Source organism: Giraffa tippelskirchi, chromosome 6, assembly GCF_054371585.1.
Source record: "Giraffa tippelskirchi isolate mGirTip1 chromosome 6, T2T-mGirTip1v1.2.pri, whole genome shotgun sequence".
In the NCBI taxonomy this organism is placed as follows: domain Eukaryota; kingdom Metazoa; phylum Chordata; class Mammalia; order Artiodactyla; family Giraffidae; genus Giraffa; species Giraffa tippelskirchi.
The window spans coordinates 115,427,854-115,454,879 of NC_137280.1; the positions used below are offsets into that span (position 1 = coordinate 115,427,854).

The window sequence follows — 27,026 nt, forward strand, 5'->3', positions numbered from 1 at the left end:
TTACTCAAACTCATGTCCATCGAGGCGGTAATGCCATCCAACCATCTCATCCTCTGTCGTCCCCTTGTCATCTCGCCTTCAATCTTTGCAAGCATCAGGGTCTTTTCAAATGAGTCAGTTCTTCGCATCAGGTAGCCAAAGTATTGGAGTTTCAGCTTCAACATCAGTCCTTCCAATGCACACTCAGGACTGATCTTCTTTAGGATGGACTGGTTGGATCTCCTTGCGGTACAAAGGACTCTCAAGAATCTTCTCCAACACCACAGTTCAAAAGCATCAATTCTTCGGCACTCAGCTTTCTTTATAGTCCAAATCTCACATCCATACATGACCACTGGAAAAACCATAACCTTGACTAGATGGACATTTGTTGGCAAAGTAATGTCTCTGCTTTTTAATCTGCTGTCTAGGTTGCTCATAGCTATTCTCCCAAGGAGTAAGCATCTTTTTATTTCATGGATATAGTCACCATCTGCAGTGATTTTGCAGTCCAAAAAAATAAAATCTGCCACTGTTTCCACTGTTTCTCCATTTATTTGCCATGAAGTGCTGGGACCAGATGCCATGATCTTTGTTTTCTGAATGTTGAGCTTTAAGCCAAATTTTTCACTCTCCTTTTTCACTTTCATCAAGAGGCTCTTTAGTTTTTCTTCACTTTCTGCCATAAGGGTGGTGTCATCTGCATATCTGAGGTTATTGATATTTCTCCCAGCAAACTTGATTCCAGCTTGTGCTTCATCCAGCCCAGTGTTTCTCATGATGTACTCTGCATATAAGTTAAATAAGCACGGTAACAATATACAGCCTTGACATACTCCTTTTCCTATTTGGAACCAGTCTGCTGTTCCATGTCCAGTTCTAACTGTTGCTTCCTGACCTGCATACAGATTTCTCAAGAGGTTGGTCAGGTAGTCTGGTATTCCCACCTCTTGAATTTTCCAGTTTGTTGTGATCCACACAGTCAAAGGCTTTGGCGTTGAAGGTCAACAGCTGCAGCAGCACAGGGTTGTCTCTGCAGAGGCAGATGCCCTTGTTCAGTCACTGGCAATGCTCTTGGCAAGTGCCAACTTGTAGTTGACAACTTATTAGCAAGGGACCTTTCCACCACTGGCTTCATCTTGGTTTTTCCGAGCTGGGGCAAGAGGTTAGGAGACAGAGGTTGTATGAAAATAGCTGAGGTTGGGTGAAACAGCTAACAGCTATGGTGTGATCAGGAGTGTATCCTAATCCTGTCCCTGGTTACTGGGATTTCCCTAGTGGTCCAGTGGCTAAGATTCCATGGCCCAGGTTTGATCCCACATGCCACAACTAAGAGTTTACATGTTGCAACTAAAGATCCTGCATGCCAGAAAGATCCCACATGTTACAACTAAGACCTGGTGCAGTCAAATATATATATATATATATATAACATTAAAAAAAAAAAAGCCATTACTTCCCCTCTCTTCTAAAAAGAGAGGTGATCAGAGCAGGTGACCAGAACTACCTATCTGAGGCCTGAAAGATTTATAAGGTGATGTCTGACATCCAGAAGGGCTATTTTCAGCATCCTCTCACTTCAGATTCTTTTCTAAAAATTTTATTTATTCCGCTGTGCTGGGTTTTCCTTACTTTGTATAGGCTTTCTCTAGTTGTGGCGAGCAGGAGCTGCTCTCTAGTTGTGGTGCATGGGGTTCTCATTGTGGTGGCTTCTCTTATTGTGGAGCATTGGCTCCAGAGCACAGGCTTAGTAGTGGGGGCACACAGGCGTAGTTGCTCTGTGGCATGTGGGATCTTCCCAGATCAGAGATTGAACCCGAGACTCCTGCATTGGCAGGTGGACTCTACCACTGAGACACCAGGGAAGCCCTCTAGTTCTTTGTCAGGCCAACTGACTATCTCTCTCAGCTGTGCGACTCATACTCTTTAAACTAAAATGAAAAGTCAAACATGAATATTAGTTCAGCAAGTCAAATTTTTATTTTGCACCTGTGAATTTATGGGAACAATGCCAAGGGATCAGAGGAAGAGGGAGGACAGATGCTTTTCGGATGTAGGGTCTCTGAACATCCATGGGAAGGTATACACACAGCTCATCTGTCTGCCCAGCCACCCAGGAAGGGAGGGTAGGAAGGATGAAGTGGGTCAGTTCTACCTTCTGGAGAAGCTTTTTCCAGAACCCAGTGGTTCCTCTGCATGGGAAGAACCTGGGATTTGAGTTGCACCACCCAGAGGGGCTTCTGAATCCAGGGGGAAGGTGAATTTCTGATTAGCTAGGTACCTTGGACAGGTTTGCGTCAGTGAATTTGATACTCCCTCACAATATTTGGTGGGTACTGATCAGATGCATAGCCTCCCCATAGGTTTCAATTCTGTTACACCCCCCTTTTGTCTTTCTTACTTATGATCTGATTTTACAGATAAAATATACTAAATAGAACAGTCTTCTTCTTTTATACAAATATCTAAAGTGGATGAGTTCGTAACTTCCTCCCTTAATGGAATTGTTGGGCAAGAGTGCATACATGGGTAGGGCAAATGTACACAGAATCTGGCCTCTATTTGAAACTTTCTCCTCCCTTGTCCTTCAAGATACATATTTCCCCCTTTTCTGGCAAGGCCAACCTAAGAGGTAAACTATTTAGAAAACAAAGAGCCCCAATAGTTTATTTCTTGTTCAGGGTATAACCAAATTATTTTATTGTATTTACTGTTCCTGGGTATATAGATGCATCTACACAGGCACAGTAATCATAACTGTAAAACTGTAACTATTTCATTGGGTTTGTTTTGTGGGTTAAATTGTCTTCCCATCCCCCAAATTCATACTGAAGTCCTAACCCCAGTACCTCAGAATGTGACCTTATTTGGAAACAGGGTCATTGAAGATATAATTAAGATGGGAACGGTCTGGAATCGGTATGGCAGGCCCTACTCCATATGACCGATATCTTTATAAAAAGGGGAAATTTGGAGACAGACACATACACAGGAACACCATGTAAAGATGAAGGTGGAGATGGGGTGATGCTTCAACAAGACGAAGAACATCAACAACTGTCAGCAATCACCGAAGCTAAAGGAGAGGCAAGGAACAGATCCTTCCTTTATAAGAATCCAACCTTGCTGACACCTTGATCTTGGACTCCAGGCCTCCAGAACTGAGATGATGAATCTCTGTTGTTCTGAGCCACCCAGCTTTTGGTACTTTGTTACAGCAGCCTTAAGGAATTAATACAACTGGCACACGAAGTTAATATATATATATATATATATATATATATATATATATAATGACTTCACCAAAGGTTCTGTTTCTCCCGCTCAGCTCATTCAGACAAAAGAACTTCTCATTCATGGGACCTGAGCTCTCCTTTACGGGACCTGAGCTCTCCTTTCCTAGACATGACACAATGGGGAAGGGAAAGTTAAGCGCCTTTCAAATGATGATGCTGTCACTTCTATCCCACAACCAAGTACACCAAGGACCTTCAGGGTACAAAGAAAGGACACTTTCTTTGTAGTGTGTGCCAACAAACAAATTAAAATGTGGGCTTAATGTGAGCTTTGCCTTGAATGAGCTCACAATTCCCAATAACCAGTCACCACCATAAAAGAGTTCCCTTTGGCAAGCTATAAAGTCCCCCACAAAGGCTTCTGAGCCTGGAAGGGCCATCTGATAATTCTGAGGTGTTCTTATGGACCAGATGGTGCCTGGGACACAGACTTCTGATGATGTGACATGGCTTGGTGTGCTTAGCCCTGCTGCCCTTGTGCCGACAGGTCCAGCCCCATCTTATTGTCGTCCTCCTAACCCATCACACCACCTGTAGTTTCCTGCTGTCAGGTAGGGAGAAATTACCTCCAGACCTCAGGATGGGGTAGGAATTCAGATGGGGCAGGAAGGGAGTGTACTGCAAGTTGGCAAGGGACAGACCCCTCAAAGGTTCCCTGTGGTAGGGGTACCCCAGTCCCTCCACCATGTGGGAAGCACTGAACAGGGTTCTCTTGGACCCGAAACACCAGGCAAGTCAAAGCTGGTGCTGACACACTCTCCTGGCTTTCGGCACAGCAGAGACAGAGCAAATACTTAACTGGCCACTATCTCGTTTCTACCTGAGTTAAAGGTCAGGAGGACGTGGTCTCTGTCCTGGGGAGGAGTCTGAAACTGGTCAGTACCAAGCACAAGTGGGATACACTCTACCCACACTGGAGCTGCACGCAAAAATGTGTGCTAAGCCCCCGACTCAGTAGGAGTTCAGAGCCTGCTTGGACCGGCGCTTCATGTGCAGGCGCTGGTGGCGGAGGAGGTCAGAGTTCTGGGAAAAGCTTTTGACGCAGTACCTGCACTGAAAGGGCCGGGACTTGTCCATGTGAATGTTACTGCGGTGCCGGGCCAGGTGCTCAGGCCGCTGGAACACCTTCCCACAATCACAGCACTGGCAGCGCAGCTTGGCCTTGCCCTTTGTCAGCGGGTCGTCAGAATCCCCACCCGTGGTCCCTGACGCCTCCTGTTCTCTCTTCTTCACTAACTCGAGTCCGTCTGGCTGCAAGTGTATCCGCCTGTGCGAGAGCAGGTGGGAGTTGAGGCGGAAGCTCTTCCCACAAGCACCGCACCTGAAAGGTTTCTGGACCTCATGGGTCTCCAGGTGCCCGTCTAGGTCCTCGCTGTCACTGAACAGCTCCCCGCACACCGAGCACTCGTGTGGCTTCTCCTGCTCCCTGCGGCTCCGCAGGTGTCGAATGAAGTTGACCCTCCAGCGGAAGATTTTGCCACAGTTAGGGCACACGTAGGACTTTTTAGAGGAGGTCTGCACCTCACCCGCTGCCTCAATGCCGCTGCGGTGGGAGGTGGGGAGACTGTGCTGCTTTTCCGTGGGGCTCCGCGGCTCGTCTGTGCAGTAGGGGCCAAGCTGGGAGTCCTCATCTCCAGAGCTGGACAGCACAATCTCGATCGTCACCTCCTCATCCAGGCTGTTCTCGGGGAATGGTGCATCACCTCCCACTACCAGAAAGCAACGAGGTGGTCAGTGGTACTGCCCAGGTCACATCTGAGCCCTGCAAACCCTACCCAAGAAGGTTCTGCATGGCTCCAGAAACACACATTTTTGTAAGAAATCTTCCCCTGCAGGTATCTCTGTGGTATGTCTTGTGAGAAGGAATCCCTTAGCATGGGCCACACTGCTAACCCATTCTGCATACCTCTTTCTTCTCTCACTTCCCTACCTTTTTCTCCTAAGTCCCCAGACCCAGTTCTTTTATTCATTTCTTTTCTAGCCACTGAGACCCCTCCAAGCTCTAAGACTTTGTATCTGTCCGTGTAAGCCTTGACCATTTACACATCACTTAACTCTGCCTTTTTTTTTAATCAGACAAGGGAAAAACTGTCAGGGTGCATATAAAAAGCCTTGAGACAGAGAAGGGTCCTATATTCTATAAACAGTGACAGGAGGCTGCCAGCTACCATATGCTAGGCACTTAAATTCCCCAGGGGCTGTACAAGACTTCTGACACGCACAAGCCCATTTGATCCTGGACACAAGATAATGATGTACTACTTGCCATTATAAACATAGGCAAATTCAGGTCACTTGCTTAAGGGCTCAGGGCTAGTGATATTGAGCCCTGCTGTGATGGTAGGGCTGTTCAAAGGCCCCAGATTACCCAAGGTCATCTCTCCCTCTCAGTATCATATCAGAGGCCAACCCAAAGCCACTAGTGGTAATGCATAAAGACGCACTGGATTTCATAAACTAAATGAAGCTGGCTCAATGGATCTTGAGTCTGTGATGTTGGAAAGATGTACTGGGGGGAGGAGTTGGGTGGGCAGTGGGGACCCTGATATGAGGTCCTTACCTGCAGCCCAGAGCCCATTACACAGCTCTCCTTACAGCTGTTTCCTCATTTTTGTGAAATGGGGGGGCTCAGGTCTAAAACAGGGGTGGGGGATAGTGGTGCCAGGTCCTTTGAGACAATAATAGGAATATGGCTATTCTGGACTTAATTGCTGGAAGAAGGAGATTTGTGGCAGCTTAGGGAAGCGAGGGCAGGTGAAACTGGACAGAACAGAGCAGGAAGACCCAATACCATAGCAAGCAGGAGAGACACTGGACAGTGGCAGAGTCTATGCGGGTATTTACCCATACATCAGAGCACAAGTGTGAGGGGACTGGGTACAATGTGAGATGGAGGAGTGGGAAGGAAAGACTTGCAGATTTAGAAAAATTTCAGTCTATCTATCCTGCAAAAAATGAGAAAGTATGTTCTGGAGAGAATATCAAGCATGTGGCAGGACAACCATGGATCCTATCAACCATCTAAGAGCCAAGAGCGGAGATGAGATAATCCAGAATGGTCTGTAGAGGACCCTCTTGTCTGATGGCCTGGACCCTTGTAAATTTCATGGAAGGCCAACAGTGTTTCTGAGAATATCCATCTTGGGATAAAAAGGAAAGAGGATGAACTAAAGGAAGGCTTTCAGACAGTCCATGGGGTCAAACAGTTGGACAAGACTGAGCGACTAACACTACTACCTCTATCAAACCTCTAAAACAATCTAATAGAGCTATCTGGCTGCAAACATGGATTATCCTTGAAAGAAAAGGAAGACAGCCCCAAAGGCAGTTCAGAGGTTGACAGAACTGCTACTGCATCCATAGGCTCACAGGGTGGACAGAGCACTGAGCCAAAGATGAATCTCAAACCCTAAAATCTAATGGAATTTGCCCTGTTAGGATTCAGACTTTCTTGGGAACCATCAGTCTTTCTTCGTTTTGCAATGAAGAGTGTCTACTCTATGGCTGTCTCACCATTTCATTTTGGAAGCACTGAACTTGATGTCTGGATTTACAAATTCACAGTTGGAAGTGACAATACCTTGAATCTCACTCAGTTTTGATTCAGATGATATTTAGATTAAATTATGGACTTAGAGCTGATGCTGGAATAGATTAAGGGATGTTGGGATAGAATGGATGTATTTTGTATATGAGAAGTATGAATTATGGGAGAACAGAGAGTGAAGGGGAACAAGAAGTATGGATTATGGGGGGACAGATGGTGAAGTATTACAGGCTGACTTGCACCCTCCTAAAAATACATGATGAAGTCTTAACCCCCAGTAATCAAGAATGAGACTATAATTGGAGATAAGATCTTTCCAGAGATAATATGCAAGAGACCTCTTGGAAGAAGAGATTAGGACATAGATATGCAGAGAGATTGGAGAAGGCAATGGCACCCCACTCCAGTACTCTTGCCTGGAAAATCCCATGGACCGAGAAGCCTGGTAGGCTGCAGTCCATGGGGTTGATAAGAGTCGGACCCGATTGAGCAACTTCACTTTCACTTTTCACTCTCATGCATTGGAGAAGGAAATGGCAACCCACTCCAGTATTCTTGCCTGGAGAATCCCAGGGACGGGGGAGCCTGGTGGGCTGCCGTCTCTGGGGTTGCACAGAGTCGGACACGATTGAAGTGACTTAGCAGCATGCAGAGAGATGACCATGCGAAGACACAGGGAGAAGACAGCTGTCTGCAAGCCAAGAAGAGAGGCCACAGGAGAAACCTCTCTACTGAAAACTTGATCTCAATCTTCTAAGCCTCCACAATGTTGAGAAAATCAATTTCTGTTGTTTGAGCCTCCCAGTCTGTGGTACTTTATTATATCATTCCTAGGAGACTAATATAGTACATATGGGATTCGTGCATGTGTGCTAAGTTGCTTCAGTCGTGTCCGACTCTTTGCAACACTGTGGACTGTAGCCCACCAGGCTCTTCTGTCCATGTGATTTTTCAGGCAAGAATACTGGAGTGGGTTGCCATGTCCTCCTTCAGGGGATCTTCTCAACCCAGGGATCGAACCTGTGTGCCTTAGGTCTCCTGCATTGGCAGATGGTTTCCTTATCACTATTGCCACCTGGGAAGCCCACATATGGGATGACAGCCCCTGAAATCAGATGAAGTGACTAAAAATGGATGCATAGTTTCTAAAAAGGGGGAAATAATTCAACAATAATGTTGCTGTGTGCCACTGACACAACAGTGTAAAGAATTTCTAGTAAATGAGATGAGACTTACAGAGGTGTGTCCATAACACTACAGAGAAAGAGTAACACTAGGGATGTCTCAGCTCAGCACTGAGATAAATATGGGTGACAGGGGGAAGGTGCAGGGCAGGGGGGAAGGTGCAGGGCAACAGAGAAGCTAAACTGACTGTTAGGATAACAGTAGAGAAAACAGGGAAAAGTTACTGGTTGTAAGTGCTTTTACCTGTATTGTATCAATCTTCAACAATAACCCCATAGGGTAGACTTGACTATTATCTCTATCTTACAGGAGAAAATTTAAAACAGAGACAAAGTAGCCCAAGGTTCAGGGGAACTGCGCTTAACTGGGGGTGGGGGTAGGGGTGTGTACCTAAGACTACTACCATGCTCTTCCAAGGCTAAGGAACAAAGGCTGCTTTGTACTTTTAAGAGCAAAAAGCTCATGACCTGGTTGATGGCTAACTCCTCAAGAAGGGCAAACTGTGGCCTGGGAATAAATCATTTCCTGTCAGCTGGAGGTGCTAAGGAGAGAAGGAGGACAGCAGCTATATGTAAAAAAATAAGTAAATAAAGACACCGTAACAAATATATCCTTATAATGTTAGGATGGGGAGGCTTTCTTAAGTAAGATACACAAAAAAAGAGATGAATAACTGTATTTGCATATTTAAAATGTTTTTTAAAAGAACATTTATGTGCAGACTTCCCTGGTAGTCTAGTGGTTAAGAATCCGCCTGCTAATGTGGGGGACACAGGTTTGACCCCTCCTCCAGGAAGATCCCAGATGTTGTCACAGGGTAACTAATCCCAGGCACCACAGCTACTGAAGCCTGAGTGCCTAGAGCCCATGCTCCACAAGAAAGGCCACGGCAATGAGAAGCCCATGCACCACAATGATGAGTAGGCCCTGTTCACTGTAACTAGAGAAAGCTGGCAAGCAGCAACAAAGACCCAGTGCAGTCAAAAATAAATAAACAAATAATTTTAAAAAATTATGTGCTAAAAGACACATAAAGAAAGTTAAAAAGTAGTAAGAATTATGTACAAATAATTAGGACAGGGTTTCCCCAGTGGCTCTGCAGTGAAGAATCCACCTGCAATGCAGGAGACACAGGAGATGCAGGATAGATCCTGGGTTGGGATGATCCCCTCAAGGAGGGCATGACAACCCACACCAGTATTCTTGCCTGGAGAATCCCATGGGCAGAGGAGCCTGGCGAGCTACAGTCCATGGTGTCGCAAAGAGTCAGACACAACTGAAGCAATTGAGCACGCAAACATGCACTTAGGAGGCAATTCACAGAAAAGGCAAGCAGATATGGAATAAAGAGCGTGGGGTCTGAAGCCTAATCACATGGGTTCAGATCCTCAGTCTGATACTATGCGCCAAGGATTTGTGTCCTTCCAAAATCTGTATGTTGGAGCGCACTAATTTCCAATGTGATGGTATGTGAAGTGGGGTCTTTGGAAGGTAATTAGGTTTATATGAGATCTTGAACGTGGGACTTTTGTGATGGGATTAGTACTTTTATAAGAAGAGGAGACGAGTTCTGTGTACCAAGGAAAGGTCATGTGAGCACATTAGGGAGAAGGAAGCCAACTACAAGCCAGGAAGAGAGTCCTCACCACATACTGAATCTGCTGCTGACCTGATCTCAGACTTCTCAACCTCCAGAACTGTGAGAAATAAATTTATACTGTTTAACAGAACATAGCTCTTTGGTATTCTGATCTAGGAGCCTGTGCTGACTAAGATGGTATCTATCTCAGGAGGTGCATAAAGATACATGAATATAATTATGTAAAGACCTTATACTGGTACAGTGCTTGGGACATAAAGCCACAGAGCTTACCAAATGTGAAGGGGGAAGGGCAAAAATGAAGAAAAAAGAAAAGGACCAAAGAGTATTAACTAGGCAAGTCACAGAAAAAACATAATAAACAAGAAAATATATTCAGTCTCAGTGGTAGCATTATAATGTACTGGTTGGACTGACACAAATGGAACTGGTTGGAAGGATCCTTTGTGAGCGTGGATGTGGCTATGCAGCCCCTTCACCTGTTGTGAGAAGATGTGGGAAGAACTACCAAAATAAAAACGATGCCTATTCTCTGCAATCTATCATCTCTCACTGATCTTAGATAGATAGCAACCCTTAGCTTCTTGCCATTTCAAAATAGATTTGGTATCAGAGCTCAGCAATGGGAGAGTGTAAACTCCCCTGTGGTAATGAAAATCTAGATTCTGTAAGTATGCTGCCAGGGCTGAGACCTCCTGTGAGCAGGCAGAAGCAGAGAGGATTCAAACTTCATCTTGAGAATCAAGCTGAACTGGGAATGAGCCACACAGGGACAATCACCCTTGGCATGCAGAAGCAGGCTCCTCAGAAAACTAGGGCATCAAAGCTTGTGGGGAGGGAGTACTGTCAACCTAGATCTGCTGTAGATTTACAAAAACAGAAAATCCCTTTAGTCTACACAGGATAGGGGGTGAATACAAATGACTGTGAACTCTGTATGATACTAGGTGGAAATACCAGAATATCATGCAAATCTTGCCTCCAAAAGGTATCAAATTGTGCATGAGTCACTGTATTTGCAAAAAACCCTCTGTGACACAGTGGATTTAAATAAGGACTGGAGACTCAGAGTCTAAATGTTGCTGGGCACACTCTCCAGCGGTCCCCCTTTTACTATTTTGCTAACCTGTTCTTTAATTGCAACACTGTCCAGGGACTCTGGTCTTACATGCTCAGAGAAGAAATACACAGACCATGTGTCCAAAAGCACTATGTCAGCACCCTGCCTCAACCAACCCACAAGAGAAAGGCATGGAGGGGAGGCCCTCAGATTGGGAGTCAGATGGAAAAGATCCTAGAAAAACAAAACTAGGGCCTCAGGAACTCTCAGCAGGAATTTCAGAAAGTTCAATTCCTGAACCTACACCACCCTCCCCCCCACCAGCACAGATGTATATACATACACAACACACATACATGCACATATACCACACACGCACAATTTCACACACAACACAGCAGACTTAATATAAACATATATGTACCACATATATAATGCCCTCAGGCATGCTCACGTGTATACAACACATGCCATATACCCTACACATGTACACATTCACACACAACACACCAAACATACTACATACATATACATCATACATGCCATTACCACATTCATGCACACACATACACAGATGCACATGTACACATCATACCCCCATGCTATATGCACACACATACTACACATACATATACACACTCAAGCCACACATCACACACAGGTGCACCCACCCCCACACCCTTCTAAGATTTCCTTTACCTGGGCAGGTGCTTTGAGGGAGCGCTGTCTGCTGGCTTGTCTGGAACTCTGGCACCTGCAGCTCATCCCGCTTTCTTCTTTCTTCTACCTGGAATGGCTGGAGACTTGGAAAGTCTTTCCAGAGAAGAAAATGAAAAGTTCATTTTTCCTGCTGCTGCAGCACTACCTGGAAGAGACATCTTAAGAGGTGCCAGGCTGTGATCCGAGAGCAGGCCTGGGCTCCCTCTCAGGGCAGTCACTCAGTAAATTAATGTCTGAAGAGCAAATGAATCTGCAGGCAAAATGGGCCAACACCATGAACATGGGTTTGAAGCTAGACAGGATGAACGTGGATCTGGGTTCTGCCCCACCCACTTGACTGTGGACAAGTAACTGCCATCCATGCTGTCATTTTCACTTTCTGTGGTGGGATTTCCAGTACTCCACGCAGACACTGCATAAACCCAGCCTGGACAGTCTGCTGGGGCAGAGATGGGATGGGAAACTGGGCATACCAGAGGCCCTGGCTGCTTGTTACAGGTGGGAGTGGTGAGTGAAATACTGATCTGCTCTGTGCCAGCTCAAAGTCCCAAGAGAAAGGAGGCCTGGGGGTACCGCTGGCACGGTACAAAGCTTTTCCCCTGAAGAAGCAGGTGTCTTAAGGCATTAAAGCACAGTGGTTACAAACACAAGCTCTGGTGACATGGAAAGCTGGGGGTGGGGGTCGGGGGGTGGGAAATGCTGCTGCTGAGCTGTGGCACGTCAACCAAACCCCAGTACCTCCCCAAGCCTCAGTTTCCTTACACTACCTGCAGTATGTGGCTGCAAGAAGACAGGTGAGGCATCCAGAGGCACTGTACCCAGTGCCCAGCCAAGAGGTGGCATGCCTTCCTCCTCTCCTACCTAACTTTTGGAGAGCATCTGACCTCACTTATAAAGGGATCACTGCATTGTTACCACAAGCCAGGTGTTACTTACAGTGGAGGAGAAAGATATTCCTATTATATCCTAGTTCCTGGTTGAAAGAGGGCAATCCCTATACCTGGAAAAACTGAAATACCACATTCTTTCCATAAGGAATGAGGGATGAGGCAAGACTCATTCTACCAAGACATGGTCCAGGGGTGATAGAGGGCTCAGAGAGTGGCAGAATGAGCAGGCCTGCCTCTGGCTGGCAGCAGCCTTCCATTCCACTGAGTTCTGGTATCATTCCTCACCTAAGTAGGAGACCTGGGACATGTCCTTCCCCTGGAAGTCCTGCAACTCTGGAACACGTGGCTCATTCTCTTCTCCCTGGGAGAGATCCAGCTGGGCAGCTGCATCATCTATTCACAGAAAAGGGAAGGATATGCATTCATCAGGCCTCTGCTCCCACAGGAAACCGGGGTGGGAGGACAGTGGTGACTCTGAGACAGGTAGAGGAGAGAGAAGTTGGAGGGACACACAACACACCAAGAACACCAACAGGGGCCATGCAGGGAAAGTGGAAGGACCAGGGCAAGCAGGGAGAGGGCAGGGGAGGGGGACACTAAAGGGGAAGTTGTGGGCTTGGGATAACTCTTTTAGGCCTATCAGAAAACCAGCAATGGAAAGAGTCAGAATAAGAACGATAGAAGAAGAGAAAATGCAAGGGATACAAGATATATTTGGTTGGGTATGCAAACAGTTAGGCAACAAGCCTAACTTTGATGTGAGAGCACCAGGCAGTGGTTAATCTGCAGAGTGGCCTTGGCACCACTGTGCACAGGTGCCCCCCATTAGGGTGTGGGGGTGAACAGAGAGGTAAGATGTGGACCCCCAGGTCCCTGGTCTCAGGAGAGAGCTGAGTTAAGTCTTACTTGGAGGCAGTGAGACCCCACAGTCTTCTCCAATGATGAACTCTCCGTAGAAGCCAGTCTGGGCAGGGTCTAGAAGGGACCAGTCCTCTTCTGAGAAGCAGAAGATCATATCCTTGAAAGGAGAAACCCGGTTCTGAAACCACAGAACAAGTACACCTCAATCCAGGCACAAGCTAGTAGAGGGATGTGGGAAGGAAGATGAGTCTGAGGCAGAGCCCCTAGCAACATATACAGCTGGGAGAAAGACAAAGCAGAGAGGCTGCTCCAGAGCTCACAGTCTCCCCAATTCTAGCCTGAGATCCACCCTCAGATGTATATGGTTTGGCAGAATCCAAACAGTGGATACCTCACAGCGTGGCCAAGGATGTGTAGGACAGGTCTTCCTACACAGTGCTGGAGAGGCTGCATATCTACAACCCCAAGCAGGCAAATGCAGAATGTCCCCAAATGATCAATGTAATGCAGAGATCCCAGTTCTAGAGTTTATTCTGCACATGTGCAGCATGAGGTCTATATTGAGCTCCTCTGCTGCAGCACTGGTGATGATAGTTAGAGTTGAAAACAACATTTATGCACAACAGAAGACTGTTTACATATGCTGCAGGATATCCTATAAGGCATAATCACACCAGTATTAGAAAAAAATAAGAGCTTATCTGTACTCAGTAGGAAGCCCTCCAAGGTGTATTGTTACATGAAAAAAGCATCTGTGCAAAGATAGTCTAGATTCCACCTAGAAGTCTTAACCATTGGCTGCTTCTGCAGAGTGAGCTAGGACTTCCCAGATAAGTGTAATATTGAGACTTTTCTTACACTTTGTGTCATGAACCATGGGAATATATCAAAAATTAACTTTGATTTGTGACATGATGGCACATCCACATAATATCAAGAGACCATAAAAATAAAGAAGTCATTTACAAAATGGAAATACAATTCTTTGCCAGTTAGAGCATAATGCTAGGTTCTCAAATTTCCTGTAAATACTAATATGACAATAGATTAATGGCAAATGTAAATGTCACTGAAAATTACTCATTTTGTTTGTAGTAATCTGGAACCTCGGTCATTTGACAGAATAGTTGGGAGATGTAAAATGTGAAAGACGGACAATTACTGGCCAGTTGACATTTCTGTTTGCACCTTCTAATTTCAGAACAGAAATACATAAATACATTTCTACTAAGCATGTCACTATACATTGGCTTAACGTGCACATATTTTCTGCAAAGAGTTTTAATTACAAAGCATTTGAAATAAAATTCTATTTGGGGTTATTTGGGGTTTTTTAAAAAAGCCCCTTTATACATTTAATTGGAAAAGACTTCAAAATATTACAAGTTATTGCCATATGGTTGCCCTGGGGCCAGGTGCCAGGGGGAAGGGGCATGGGGAAGGCTGGGTAAGGAGAATTTTTGTTAGTTTTCTGTTTTTGACCATGCGGTATGTGGGATTTTAATTGCCTGAACAGGGATTGAACCCATGTATCCTGCATTAGAAGCACGGAGTCTTAAAAACTGGACCACCAGGGGAGTCCCAGGAGAGTTTTCAGTGACTCTCCTCCAGTATCTTAGGACCCTTCCTCCCAGCCACATACACACTTTTTAATTTTTCAAATTAAGCCTAGAGAAAACAGAGTAATACAATAAACATAAAGGATATACAACTCTGCAGCTAGAGTCAATAAATTAACATTTTGTCCACAGAATGTTTCATCCCAACATGCATCAATGTGAATCTCCTACTAAAAAGTTATTCTCCTACATCAGTACTTTTTTTTTTTTTTTTTTAGCACAGTAGTTCTCAACCAAGGGGGACTGGTTCTGTTCAGAGGGTATCTAGCAATGTCTGGAGACATTTTTGTCACCACTGAGGGGTGGGCACTACTGGCATTGAGGGGGCAGAGGCCAAGGATGCTGCCTAAGACACCCTTGGGTGGTGGTGCTCAAGTCAGCCCAACGTGACAAAGAGTGACAAAGAGTTATCCAGCCAAAGTGTCAACAGAGCCATGGTCAAGAAACTGTTCTACAACACCCAAGAAACAACATTGGTTCAATAAGCATCTCCTGAATTATGAAATAGCATTATCCTTTCAAGGAAAAAAATCATGACGAGTACACAGGTGACTGTGACAAGAAGTCAAGATTGGAATTTGCTGGGTTAAAGCTTTCTAAGAGGCCCCTAGAAGTCTTTCTAAACATGCACTGTCTTAAAATGTCAATCATTCGAATATAAATAAAATTCAACAGTCTTATGTTCATATAACCATAGATGTATGGTTACAATTACTTATTTATAATTTTGGGTTTTTTTTTTGCCCAAATCCATTTGATTAGAAAAAATTAAAAGCGTGATCCTCCCCCAGGTACTTCAGGATGTAGAAAAGTAGGCCTTTATACACAGGGGAAAAATGAACACCTGAACAGCATTTGAGAGAATGCAGCAGAAGGATACCCTGTGATCTAGGAATTCTCTTTCTAGTAAATCATTAGAGATGTATGTAAAAATGCAGGTCCCCCCACTAAACCTTCCTAGAAGGAGGCTGCACTATGGAATTGGTGTTAATATTCTATGCACGTCTTTCGAACTCCCACCACATATGAACATAGCATGAAATGACAGCTCATCTGCCACCTCGTCCATGTGTAGGAGTGTCTCCAGAGTATATGTGCAGAGGGAGCAATGGGAACACACATTTTGACTGATATTAAATATTTCCACATTGGTTTTCAGGTAGAGTACCTAAAGGGCATTCCCACTGGCAACGTGTTGGCATGCCTATTTCCATACACCTTTGCCAATATGCTGGGTATTGTGAAACATCTAAGGTTCTAGCAACACTGTGGGTATGAGGCAATCATGGCAGTGTAACTCCCCTTACCTCAGTGAACATCTCTTTGTGGATTTATTGGTCAACTGGGTTTTGTCTTAAGAGGCTCATTATTTATTAATGCTAGTTTTCGATGAAGTATAGTTGATCTACAATGTTGTGCCAGTCCTTGCTGTACAGACTCAGTTATATACATATATGCTTTCCTTTTTTTCACATACTTCTCCATAAAGGTTTATCACAGGATACTGAATAGAGTTCCCAGTTCTACACAGTGGAGCCTGTTTATCCATCCTAAATGTAAAGGTTTGAATCTACCAATCCCCAAATCTCAGTTCAATCCTCTCCCTCCATCCTTCCCCAACCACAAGTCTGTTCTCTATGTCTGTGAGTCTATACTTTGTAGATTTTTAGATTCCACATATCATATCATACAGTATTTGTCTTTCTCTTTCTAACTCAGTATGGTAATCTCTAGTTGCATCCATGTTGCTGCAAATGGCAATATTTCATTCTTTTTTATGGCTGAGTAGTATTTCACTGTATATATGTACCACATCTTCTCTATCCATTTATCTGTCCAATGACATTTAGGCTGTTTCCATGTTTTGGCTATTGTGAATAGTTCTGCTATGAACACTGGGGCGCATATATCTTTTTGAACTATAGCTCTGTCTGGGTTTATTTCCAGGAATGGAATTGCTGAACCATATGGCAGTTCTATTTTTAGTTTTCTGAGGACCCTCCATATGTTTCCATACATTTTTTTCCACTGTATTTTTTACAGTGGCTGCACAAGCTTGCATTCCCAACAACAGGGTAGGAGGGTTCCATTTTCTCCACACGCTCTCCAGCATTTATTATTTGTAGATTTTTTAATGATGATCATTCTGACCAGTATGAGGTGGTAACCTCACTGAAGTTTTGATTTGCATTTCCCTAATAATTAGCTTAGGGCTTCCCTGGTGGCTCAGTGGTAAAGAATCCATGTGCCAATGCAGGAGACATGAGATCGATCCCTGGGTTGAGAATGCCTAGAGAAGGAAATGGTAACCACTCTAGTATCCTTGCCTGGGAAAACCCATGGACAGAGGAGCTTGGTGGGATTGAATCAGACACAACTTAGCAACTAAACAACAACAACAATAATTAGCCATGTTGAGAAGATGCTTGTTTATCTAATGAGTTGCTCTTTTTTTTTTTTTTTAAATCAGCTTGTTATTAACTGTGGCTATACTTAACCGGGAGAAATATCAATAACCTCAGATATGCGGATGACACCACCCTTATGGCAGAAAGTGAAGAAGAACTAAAGAGCCTGTTGATGAAGGTGAAAGAGGAGAGTGAAAAAGTTGGCTTAAAGCTCAATGTTCAGAAAACTAAGATCATGGCATCTGGTCCCATCAATTCATGGGAAATAGATGGGGAAACACTGGAAACAGTGTCAGACTTTATTTTTTTGGGCTCCAAAATCACTGCTGATGGTGATTGCAGCCATGAAATTAAAAGACGCTTACTCCTTGGAAGGAAGGTTATGGCCAACCTAGATAGCATATTTAAAAGCAGAGACATTACTTTGCCAACAAAAGTCCATCTAGTCAAGGCTATGGTTTTTCCAGTGGTCATGTATGGATGTGAGAGTTGGGATGGTGAAGAAAGCTGAGCGCCGAAGAATTGATGCTTTTGAACTGTGGTGTTGGAGAAGACTCTTGAGAGTCCCTTGGACTGCAAGGAGATCCAATCAATCCATCCTAAGAGAGGTCAATCCTGGTTGTTCATTAGAAGGTCTGATGTTGAAGCTGAAACTCCAATACTTTGGCCACCTCATGCGAAGGGTTGACTCATTGGAAAAGACCCCAATGCTGGGTAGGATTGGGGGCGGGAGGAGAAGGGGACAACAGAGGATGAGATGGTTGGATGGCATCACCGACTCGATGGACATGGGTTTGGTTAGACTCCAGGAGTTGGTGATGGACAGAGAGGCCTGGTGTGCTGCAATTCATGGGGTCGCAAAGAGTCGGACACGACTGAGCGACTGAACTGAACTGATACTTAACTATCATAAAAGAAAAAATAATACTATTTCAATTAGAAAAATTCTAAGTATGCTTCAATCACTTTATGGTGGTATGACTAATCAGTAATATTAGTGACGTAGAAAGAACTGCAAGAAAATGTTTAACAAGTTAGTAAGATGATCATTTTAGAAAAGAGCTTCAATATCAGAAATGCGGCTCTGGAACAAAAACAGGCCAACACGGAAGAGAAGAAAAAGTTCAGAAGCAAAATTTGGTAATATGTAAAAATTTAATAAATTTTACTTACAGAAAAAATCTATAAGTAAAAACAGGACCCTAATCAGTGGGGGGAAAAATATGATTTTCATCTGATGTGCCTGATACAGCTGGCTAACTACTTAGAAATAAAACTAGATTCTGATCCTTTATTGTAATTACTACAAAAAAAAAAACAACACAACAAACTTGAAGCCCACCCCCCCAACCAAAAAGCATTCAAGCACTAAAAATAGAGAGGCCATATGAAAAAGTAATTGGCAGATACTCCACATAAATTATAAATATCCATAGTAATGAAACAGCATGAATGAAATTAAAAGACAAATGACAAACTGGCAACAAAGATAAACCATTAATGAAAGGCAAAGAGTACTTAAAATACATGGAGCCCTTACAACACAACTGGTAAAGCTTTCTAATACAGTAAAAAAAGGGTGAGGGAGCCAAGTAAATATTTTAAAACGTATAAAAAAAATTCACCTTTACTAGTACATGAAAAAAATGTATATAAAATACCAGTATCAATGTTCACTTTGATAAAGCTTCAAAAAGAAAGGTGGTAAATTTCACCTGAGCCCAGAGGTCAAAAGTCCTACAATCCAATCATAGAAATCCCCTGGAATCTTCATAAGAGCTTCTATACCAATAAGCAAAATTAACAAGGTTGCTGGATAGAGGGTCAATATTCAAAAATCAATTTTATTTCTATATATGAACAAGTGGAAGACAAAATATTAAAAAAAAAATACCACTTACAATAGCATCAAAAATCATGACATTCTTAAGGAAAATGTTTACTTAATATGTTAAGAACTAAGTAAATAGAAGGATTTAAATGTTTCTAGATGGGAAAACTTCATACTGTTAAGATGTCAATTGCCCCACAATGATCTATAAATTCAGTGAAATTCCATATAAAAATTCCAGGAGGCTTTATTTATTTATTTTAAGTTGATGTGTTGATTAGAAAATTTATGACATACTAAGAACTTGAGAGTAGCCAAAAGAACTCTGTAAAACAAAAGTCAAACTGGAGGACTCACTACCAACTGCAAGGACAAAATATGTTATAGTGTTCTTGACATAAGGATCAAAACATAAATCAGTGTACCGTATAGAGCCCAGATGTCCAGACATATGTGGACAATCAATCTTTGACAAAGGTAGCAAGGCAATTCAATGGAAGAAAGGGAAATCTTTCAGTAAATCGTGATAACTAAATATCAACATAAAAAAACCAAACCAAACCAAACCAAAACAAAACCCAAACCTATGCCTCATACCATACACAAAATATAATTTTAAACGGAACCAAAGGGACTTCCCTCGCTGTCCAGTGGTTAAAACTCCACGCTTCTATGGCAGGGGGCTCAATCCCTGGTCAGCGCGCTAAGATTCCCACATGCTGCTCACTGCAGCTGGAGGGGAAAAAAGGAAAAAAAAAAAAAGGAAGCAAAGACCTAAATGCAAAACCCAGAACTATAAAACCCACAGTAGGAAAATATTTGTAGCTATAGGCTAGACAAAGATTTGCTAGATAGGACACAAAAAGTATTAAATGATAAAAGAAAAAACTGATAAATTCAACCTCACTAAAATTGAAGATATACGATCTTCAAAAGACATCACTAAAACAATGTAAAGGCAAGCTGAAGGCTGGTAAAACATATTTTCAATACATATATCTGACAAAGGACTTAATCTAGAACATACATGCTTTAAAAAGTTCCCAAAACACAGTAAGACAAGCAACCCGATGAGCAGGGAAAACGTTTGGACACTTCACAAAAGATGCAGAAATGATGCACAAGCACAGGAAAAGATACCCAACTTCATTAGTCAACAGAGAAGTGCAAATCAAAGCCACATTAGGATATCCATTTCAATAACCAAAATACATGTTTTTAAAAATGACAGTGCCAGGTTATGGTGGAGATATGTAAAAACTGGGACTCATATTCATTGCAGGTAGGAGTATAAGTGGTTAATTAGATCACTACAGAAAACAGCCAGTTCTCCTATAATTCATTATATATACTTCTCCTATGGCAAGTGTATATACCATATTCATTCCTAGGTAATTGCCCAAGAGAAAGGAAAACATATTTTCACAAAAAGACTTGCATATGAATGTTCAGAAAAGCTTCATTCATAACATTCAAAAGCTGAAGTGATCCAAATATTCACTAACAGGTCAGTGGATAAAGCAACTATGTGTGTTTGTTTTTGGCCACACTATGTGGCTTGTGGGATTTTAGTTACCCAACCAATGTGGGCCCTCCACAGTTAGAGAGGGGAGTTTTAACCACTGGACTGCCAGAGAATTACCCTGGATAAACTAACTGTGACACAGTTATACAACAGAATACTACTCAGCGCTAAGAAGGGACAAACTACTAATACAGACAACATGAATGATGCTTAAATCACTGGGCTGAGAAAGAGAAGCCTGACTCCAAAGATACATACTATATGATTCCATTTATATAAAATTTTAAAACAAGAACAAACCTTATTGTGACAAAAAGGAAATCAATGCAGGTCTGGGAAAGAGAGCATGCAAAAGGACACAGGGAACTCCTAGGATGATGGAGATGTTTTATATCTTGATTGGTTAATGGTTACATGTAGACAGTTGTAAAAAACTCTCTAAACTTTACATTTAAAACAGGTGTTGTTCCGAGGAAACCAGAATTGAAAGAGACGCGTGTACCCCAATGTTCATCGCAGCACTGTTTACAATAGCCAGGACATGGAAGCAACCTAGATGTCCATCAGCAGACGAATGGATAAGGAAGCTGTGGTACATATACACAATGGAATATTACTCAGCCATTAAAAAAAATACATTTGAATCGGTTCTACTGAGATGGATGAAACTGGAGCCCATTATACAGAGTGAAGTAAGCCAGAAAGAAAAACAACAATACAGTATACTAATGCATATATATGGAATTTGAAAGATGGTAACGATAACCCTATATGCGAGACAGAATAAGAGACACAGATGCATGGAACAATTTTTATGGACTCTGAGGGAGAAGGTGAGGGTGGGACGTTCTGGGAGAATGGCATTGAGACATGTGTATTGTCATATGTGAAACAGAGCACCATTCCATGTTCGATGCATGTGACAAGGGCTCAGGGTCGGGGCAATGGGATGATCCAGAAGGATGGGATGGGGAGGGACGTGGGTGGGGGGTCCGGGAAGGGGAACACATGTAAACCCATGGCTGATTCATGTCAATGTATGGCAAAAACTATTACAATATTGTAAAGTAATTAGCCCCCAACTAAAATAAATAAATTTATTAAAAAAATAAAAAAATAAAAAAAAAATAAAAGGTAAAACGTAAAAAAAAAAAAAAAAAACAAAAAAAAACAGGTGTTGTTGTTGTTCAGTCACTAAGCCATCTCTTGACTCTGCAACCTCATGGACTGTAGCATGCCAGGCTCCTCTCCTACACTATCTCCCAAAGTTTACTCAGATTCATGTCCAAAAATAGGGGTGCTGTATGCAAATTATAGCACAAAAACTAGATTAAAAAAAGTGAAAATATAGAGACCATCTTCAGCCATCATTTCAGCAAAGATTTAAAAAACAACATTAATATTAAAAAATATCTATGTAACAATTATACATAAATTCTATATATGTGGGTCACATTAAAAATCACCTGAGATCCTTACCCCTGAGGTCAGAGCTGGCATCACCAATATGGGGAAAACCACTTCAATGGCCAAAACATGTCACACAGGGAAAGACACAACCCAGCTTGGCACTTCCACCAAAACATGTAACCTGAATCTCAATGTGATTTAAAACCTATCTGAGCAGAGTCTGCATTACAACAAGTCTTCACTCTTCAGAACTATTAACACTGTGACAAACACTGAAATTCCAAGGAGAAAATGTTGGACACAGGACAACTAACTGGGAAGCACGATGCTCTAAGATTACTATTTCAATGCTGAATTTCCAGAATGTAGTAACTGCATTATGGTTATGCAAAGAACTGCCCCGGGTTTTAGGAAATATGCCCCCTTGGCATGAACAAAGAGATAAAAGGGGTAGAATGTCTGCATATAACTCCCTAAAAATTCTGGAAAAATTTTTTTCCAGGGGGGGTAGGGGTGAAGCAGAGACAGAAAGACAGTGGGAGAGAGAGAGGGACAAGGGAGAGAAAGTGACAGAGGATAGGGGAATTAAAGCAAAGACCAGGACTCCCCTGGTGGTTCAGTGGTAGAGAGTCCATCTGTCTATGCAGGAGACATGGGTCCAATCCCTGATCCGCAGAGCAACTAAGTCAATGTGTCACAACTATTGAACCTGTGCTCTAGAGCCCAGGAGCTGCAACTACTGAGCCCACATGAAGCCTGTGTGCCCTAAAGCCCATGCTCTGCAACAAGAGGAGCCACTGCAATGGGAAGCCTGTGCACCACAACTACAGAGTAGCCCCTGCTCACCACAACTAGATGAAAACCTGGCAGCAATGAAGACTCAGCACAGCCAAAAATAAAAATATAACAAAATTGCAAATAAATAAAGTAAGGCTATTTGCAAGTCTACTATTCTGGCAATCTTCCCCGAATTTGGTATCAATGCCAAAGAAAAAGTTAAAAATAAAAATAAACACAATATTTCAGGGACTTCCCTGCCAGTCCAGTTGTTATGGCTCCCTGATTTCATTGCAGGTGACATGGATTCAATCCCTGGTCAGGGAACTAAGATCCTGCATGCTTTGCAGTGCGGCCAAAAAGTAAAGCAAAATATCAAAACTTCTAAGGTTGAATCAGTTTGGAACTGGACTTCTCAAACTTGGATACATATCACTCAAGCATCTTGGTAAAAATGCACATTCTGCCTCTGCAGGTCTAGGGTGGAACCTGAGAGCTTACATTTCTGAAGTGGCTTTACTGCTAGCCAGAGGCCAGTGTGGGGGAAATCTGTCCTCCAAGATAAGTTCCACAGAATGGAAGACAAGGCTCAGGAAGTCACAGGCTCTCCTGTCAAGGGCCTGCAGGAGAGAAATTGATATTGGTCTTAAAGGGTGCAAGAAATACGCCACCCTGAAATACACCACTTTGGCCCAAAGATCTTTTTGAGTTGTAGGGAATGGATAAACAGAAAGACTGCAAAAAAAAAAGTACCCTCCCATTTGCCTAAAGGCAGGTCCTAAATGTTCCTCTGTGAAAGTATGCCTCCCCTCCTACCGGGAGGCAAGGTGACTTAATCACCAGACAGAACTCTAGACTCTTATTAGCCCAGAGACAGCATAGCGAACTTAACTAAATAATCTTTATCTTTCATTAGTTTCTATATATATCTACCTTCCCACAATTTATTAGCCCTTGAAGCTCAAAATCCTCTTGTCATTTCTCCATAAATGAACTGCCTTGGTTAAAATGGGTTTCCCAGATGGTGCAGCGGTAAAGAATTTGCTTGTTAGTGCAGTAGACACAAGAGACTCTGGTTTGATCCCTGCGACGGGAATATCCCCTGGAAGAGGAAATGGCCACCCACTCCCAGTATTCTTGCCTGAAAAATTTCATGGACAGAGGAGCCTGGTGGGTTACAGTCCTTGGGATCGCAAAGAGTCTACCATGACTGAGCACACACGCATGTGGTTAAAATGGTATATAAATCTCTGGATCTGACTGCTTTCTAGTTTCATTCCTGTGAGGCATCCCATAGGCACACAGAATAAAAAGTTTTCACCTGTTAATCTGTCTTCTATCAGTTCAATTTGCAGTTTCCTGGCCAGGAAGAGACCATATCAGGAACTATTAACCAGTATCAAGAACTACCAACCCCTTCAGGAGCCCTCTGACTTTGGAGCCAACGGAGACAAGTTAAGGGGGGAACTTGATTTGTTCCCTCACGTGTCAGTAATATGGTAGCCTACCTGCTCATTTTCCTCTCTCCACCTTTAAGAGTTTGCTGTGTTTTTTAAAAATGTATAATTTCCTGGGATTTTAGTTGTACTTAATGGAAGCAATTAAAGAGATGGGAATACCACACCACCTTACCTGTCAAACCTGTATGCAGGTCAAGAAGCAACAGTTAGAACTGGACATGGAACAAGAGACTGGTTCAAAATTGGGAAGGGAGTATGTCTTACATGCAGAGTACATCAGACTAAATGCTGGGCTGGATGGATCACAAGCTGTAATCAAGATTGCCAGGAGAAATATCAATAAGCTCAGATATGCAGATGATACCACTCTGAAGGCAGAAGGCAAAGAACTAATGAGCCTCTTGATGAGGATGAAAGAGGAGAGTGAAAAATCCGCCTTAAAACTCAACATTCAAAAACCTAAGATCCTGGCATACAGTCCCACAACTTCATGGCAAATAGATGGGTAAAAAGTAGAAACAGTGGCAGATTTTATTTTCTTGGGCTCCAAAATCACTGCGGGCAGTGACTACAGCCATGAAATTAAAAGATGCTTGTTCCCTGGAAGAAAAGCTATGACAAACCTTGACAGCATATTAAAAAGCAGAGAAATCACTTTGCTGACAAAGGTCCATAATCAAAGTTATGGTTTTTCCAGTAGTCATGTAGGGATGTGAGAGTTGGACCAATAAAGAAAGCTGAGAGCCAAAGAATTGATGCTTTTCAACTGTGGTGTTAAGAGAAGACTCTTGAGAGTTCCCTAGACTACAAGAAGATCCAACCAGTAGATCCTAGAGGAAATCAGTCCTGAATATTCATTGGAAGGACTGATGCTGAAGCTGAAGCTCCAATACTTTGGTCACCTGATGTGAAGAGCCAACTCATTGGAAAAGACCCTGATGCTGGGAAAGATTCAAGGCAAAAGAAGAGGGTAGCAAAGGTTAAGATGGTTAGATAGCATCACCAACTCAATGAACATGAATTTGAGCAAACTCCAGGAGATAGTTAAGGACCCGGAAGACACATCATAAGAAACTTCTGAAACATAAAGACAAAATTTTAAAAAATGGGATCTTTCCTATAGGAAGAAAGGAAATTCATGTGATAGCAGATTTCTGGTCAGAAACTGTGCACGAACCGTACTTCTCAAGTGCTGAAAGAGAACTGTCAATTGCAGATTTTATATCTGATGAAAATATACTTCAGGAGTGAAGGGAAAATCTAGGCATTCCCAGAGGAATCAAAAGTAGTTACACTTGCCACCAGCAGATTTATCTTAAAAGAATGGCTAAAGAAAATTCCCTAAACAGAAAAGAAACAAGGAAACAATAAAAGGAATTGTGGAACATAAGAAAGGAAGAAAATGTTAAGCCAAAATATGAGCAAAGACAATAGGCTTTCCTTCTTTTTAAGTTTACTAAATAATGTTTGACAGCTGAAGCAAAGGTTGTAACATTGTCTAACATAGCTCTGTGGTTCTTAATGTATGCAGAAAAACTATTTAAATCAATTGTATTATAAAATGGGAAGGGTGAAGGGATGTAAAGCATTGGGATAAGTTACATATAATACCTAGAGAAAGTGAGACAGGAAGGAAGGGGGCAGGGCACAACCATTAAAAGAATGACACAACCATTAACAACAGAATAGGATATAAACTGGTTAGAATCAACTAGGCCCAGGAGGGCAGAAGATTTCCCTTCTAGTGGACGTGAGCCTCATTATACACTCTTGAAACACATTAGTATCTAAATGACACATCCACAGATGCCATGGCAGTTCAGAGGACAATCATAAAAGGCCAAAAAGTGATTGGTGGCCCAATTCCTGGAAATCTCTGCTCCTTCCCCAGATTAGAATAATCTTCCCACTCGTTAGCCTATGAAGTTACTCAGCTAATAAAAAATAACCACCGCCACACCTCAGGGCCACTCTTGCCTTCCCAAACCATACACACTGTGGAGTATTTTCTCCCAGCGCCTCGTACTTCCCAAGACACCGGCCTCATGCTCTGGGGCTGCTGCTCTCAACTTTTGAAATGACCCACACTGTCCACAGAGTGTGAAAGTGAAAGTGTTAGTTGCTCAGTTATGTCCAACTCTTTGTGACCCCACTGACTGTAGCCACTCACTGTCCATGGAATTCTCGAGGCAAGAATACTGGAGTGAGTAGCCATTCCCTTCTCCAGGGGATCTTCTCAATCCAGGGATGAAACCTGGGTCTTCCACACTGCAGGTGGATTCTTTACCACCTGAGCTACCAAGGAAGCCCATCTACAGAGTGTGTATTTCTCTAAACTTGCTTCCACTTTACTATGGTCTGCTAGTGAATTTCCTCCTAAACAAAGGCAAGGACCTCACTTGGTGGACTGTCCCAGGGAATCATTCAAGACCTAGGACATGACCATTCTCTCATGTGTGCCACATTTTTTCTGTAACACTATCACTAAAAAGTTATATGACAAAAATTCTTTGCTTGATCAAACTTTAGTCAGGCTCCTGAACGTTCCCCCACGCCCTCTGTGCACTTCCTCATAAACCCCAATTTCAGCATTAAGTCAGTTTAAACAGCGACTAAGCATAGCATAGCATAGCGGTTTAACCAGAATCTTCTGTCTTCCACAACTGATTGGGTTCCTCATCCCTTACCATCCCCTAGGTCATGTCTGATCACCCTAGTCCAGGGCTCTCCAATGCCCGGGCCATGTACTGGTACCGGTCTGTGGCTTGTTAGATAAACCGGGCCACACAGCAAGAGGTGAGCGGTGGACAAGTGAGCAAAGCTTCCTCAGTATTTACAGATGCTCCCCATCACTCACA

General features: G+C 43.0%; 1 protein-coding gene across 3 annotated transcripts in view; it reads right to left on the bottom strand.

The window, feature by feature from the left end:
* Positions 1 to 4,069: 4,069 nt before the first annotated feature.
* Positions 4,070 to 27,026, bottom strand: part of ZNF496 (zinc finger protein 496) — a 44,475-nt gene continuing 21,518 nt past the window's right edge. For 2 of the 3 annotated variants that reach the window (XM_081502121.1, XM_081502122.1), the window contains 4 exons: positions 13,184 to 13,316; positions 12,563 to 12,670; positions 11,367 to 11,480; positions 4,070 to 4,984 (listed from right to left, as the gene is read on the bottom strand). In XM_081502121.1, coding sequence (XP_081358247.1) covers positions 4,227 to 4,984; positions 11,367 to 11,480; positions 12,563 to 12,670; positions 13,184 to 13,316 — 1,113 coding nt within the window. In that variant the 3' untranslated portion in view covers positions 4,070 to 4,226. The remainder of the gene's footprint in view (positions 4,985 to 11,366; positions 11,481 to 12,562; positions 12,671 to 13,183; positions 13,317 to 27,026) is intronic. The other variant, XM_081502123.1, reaches the window with a different exon arrangement.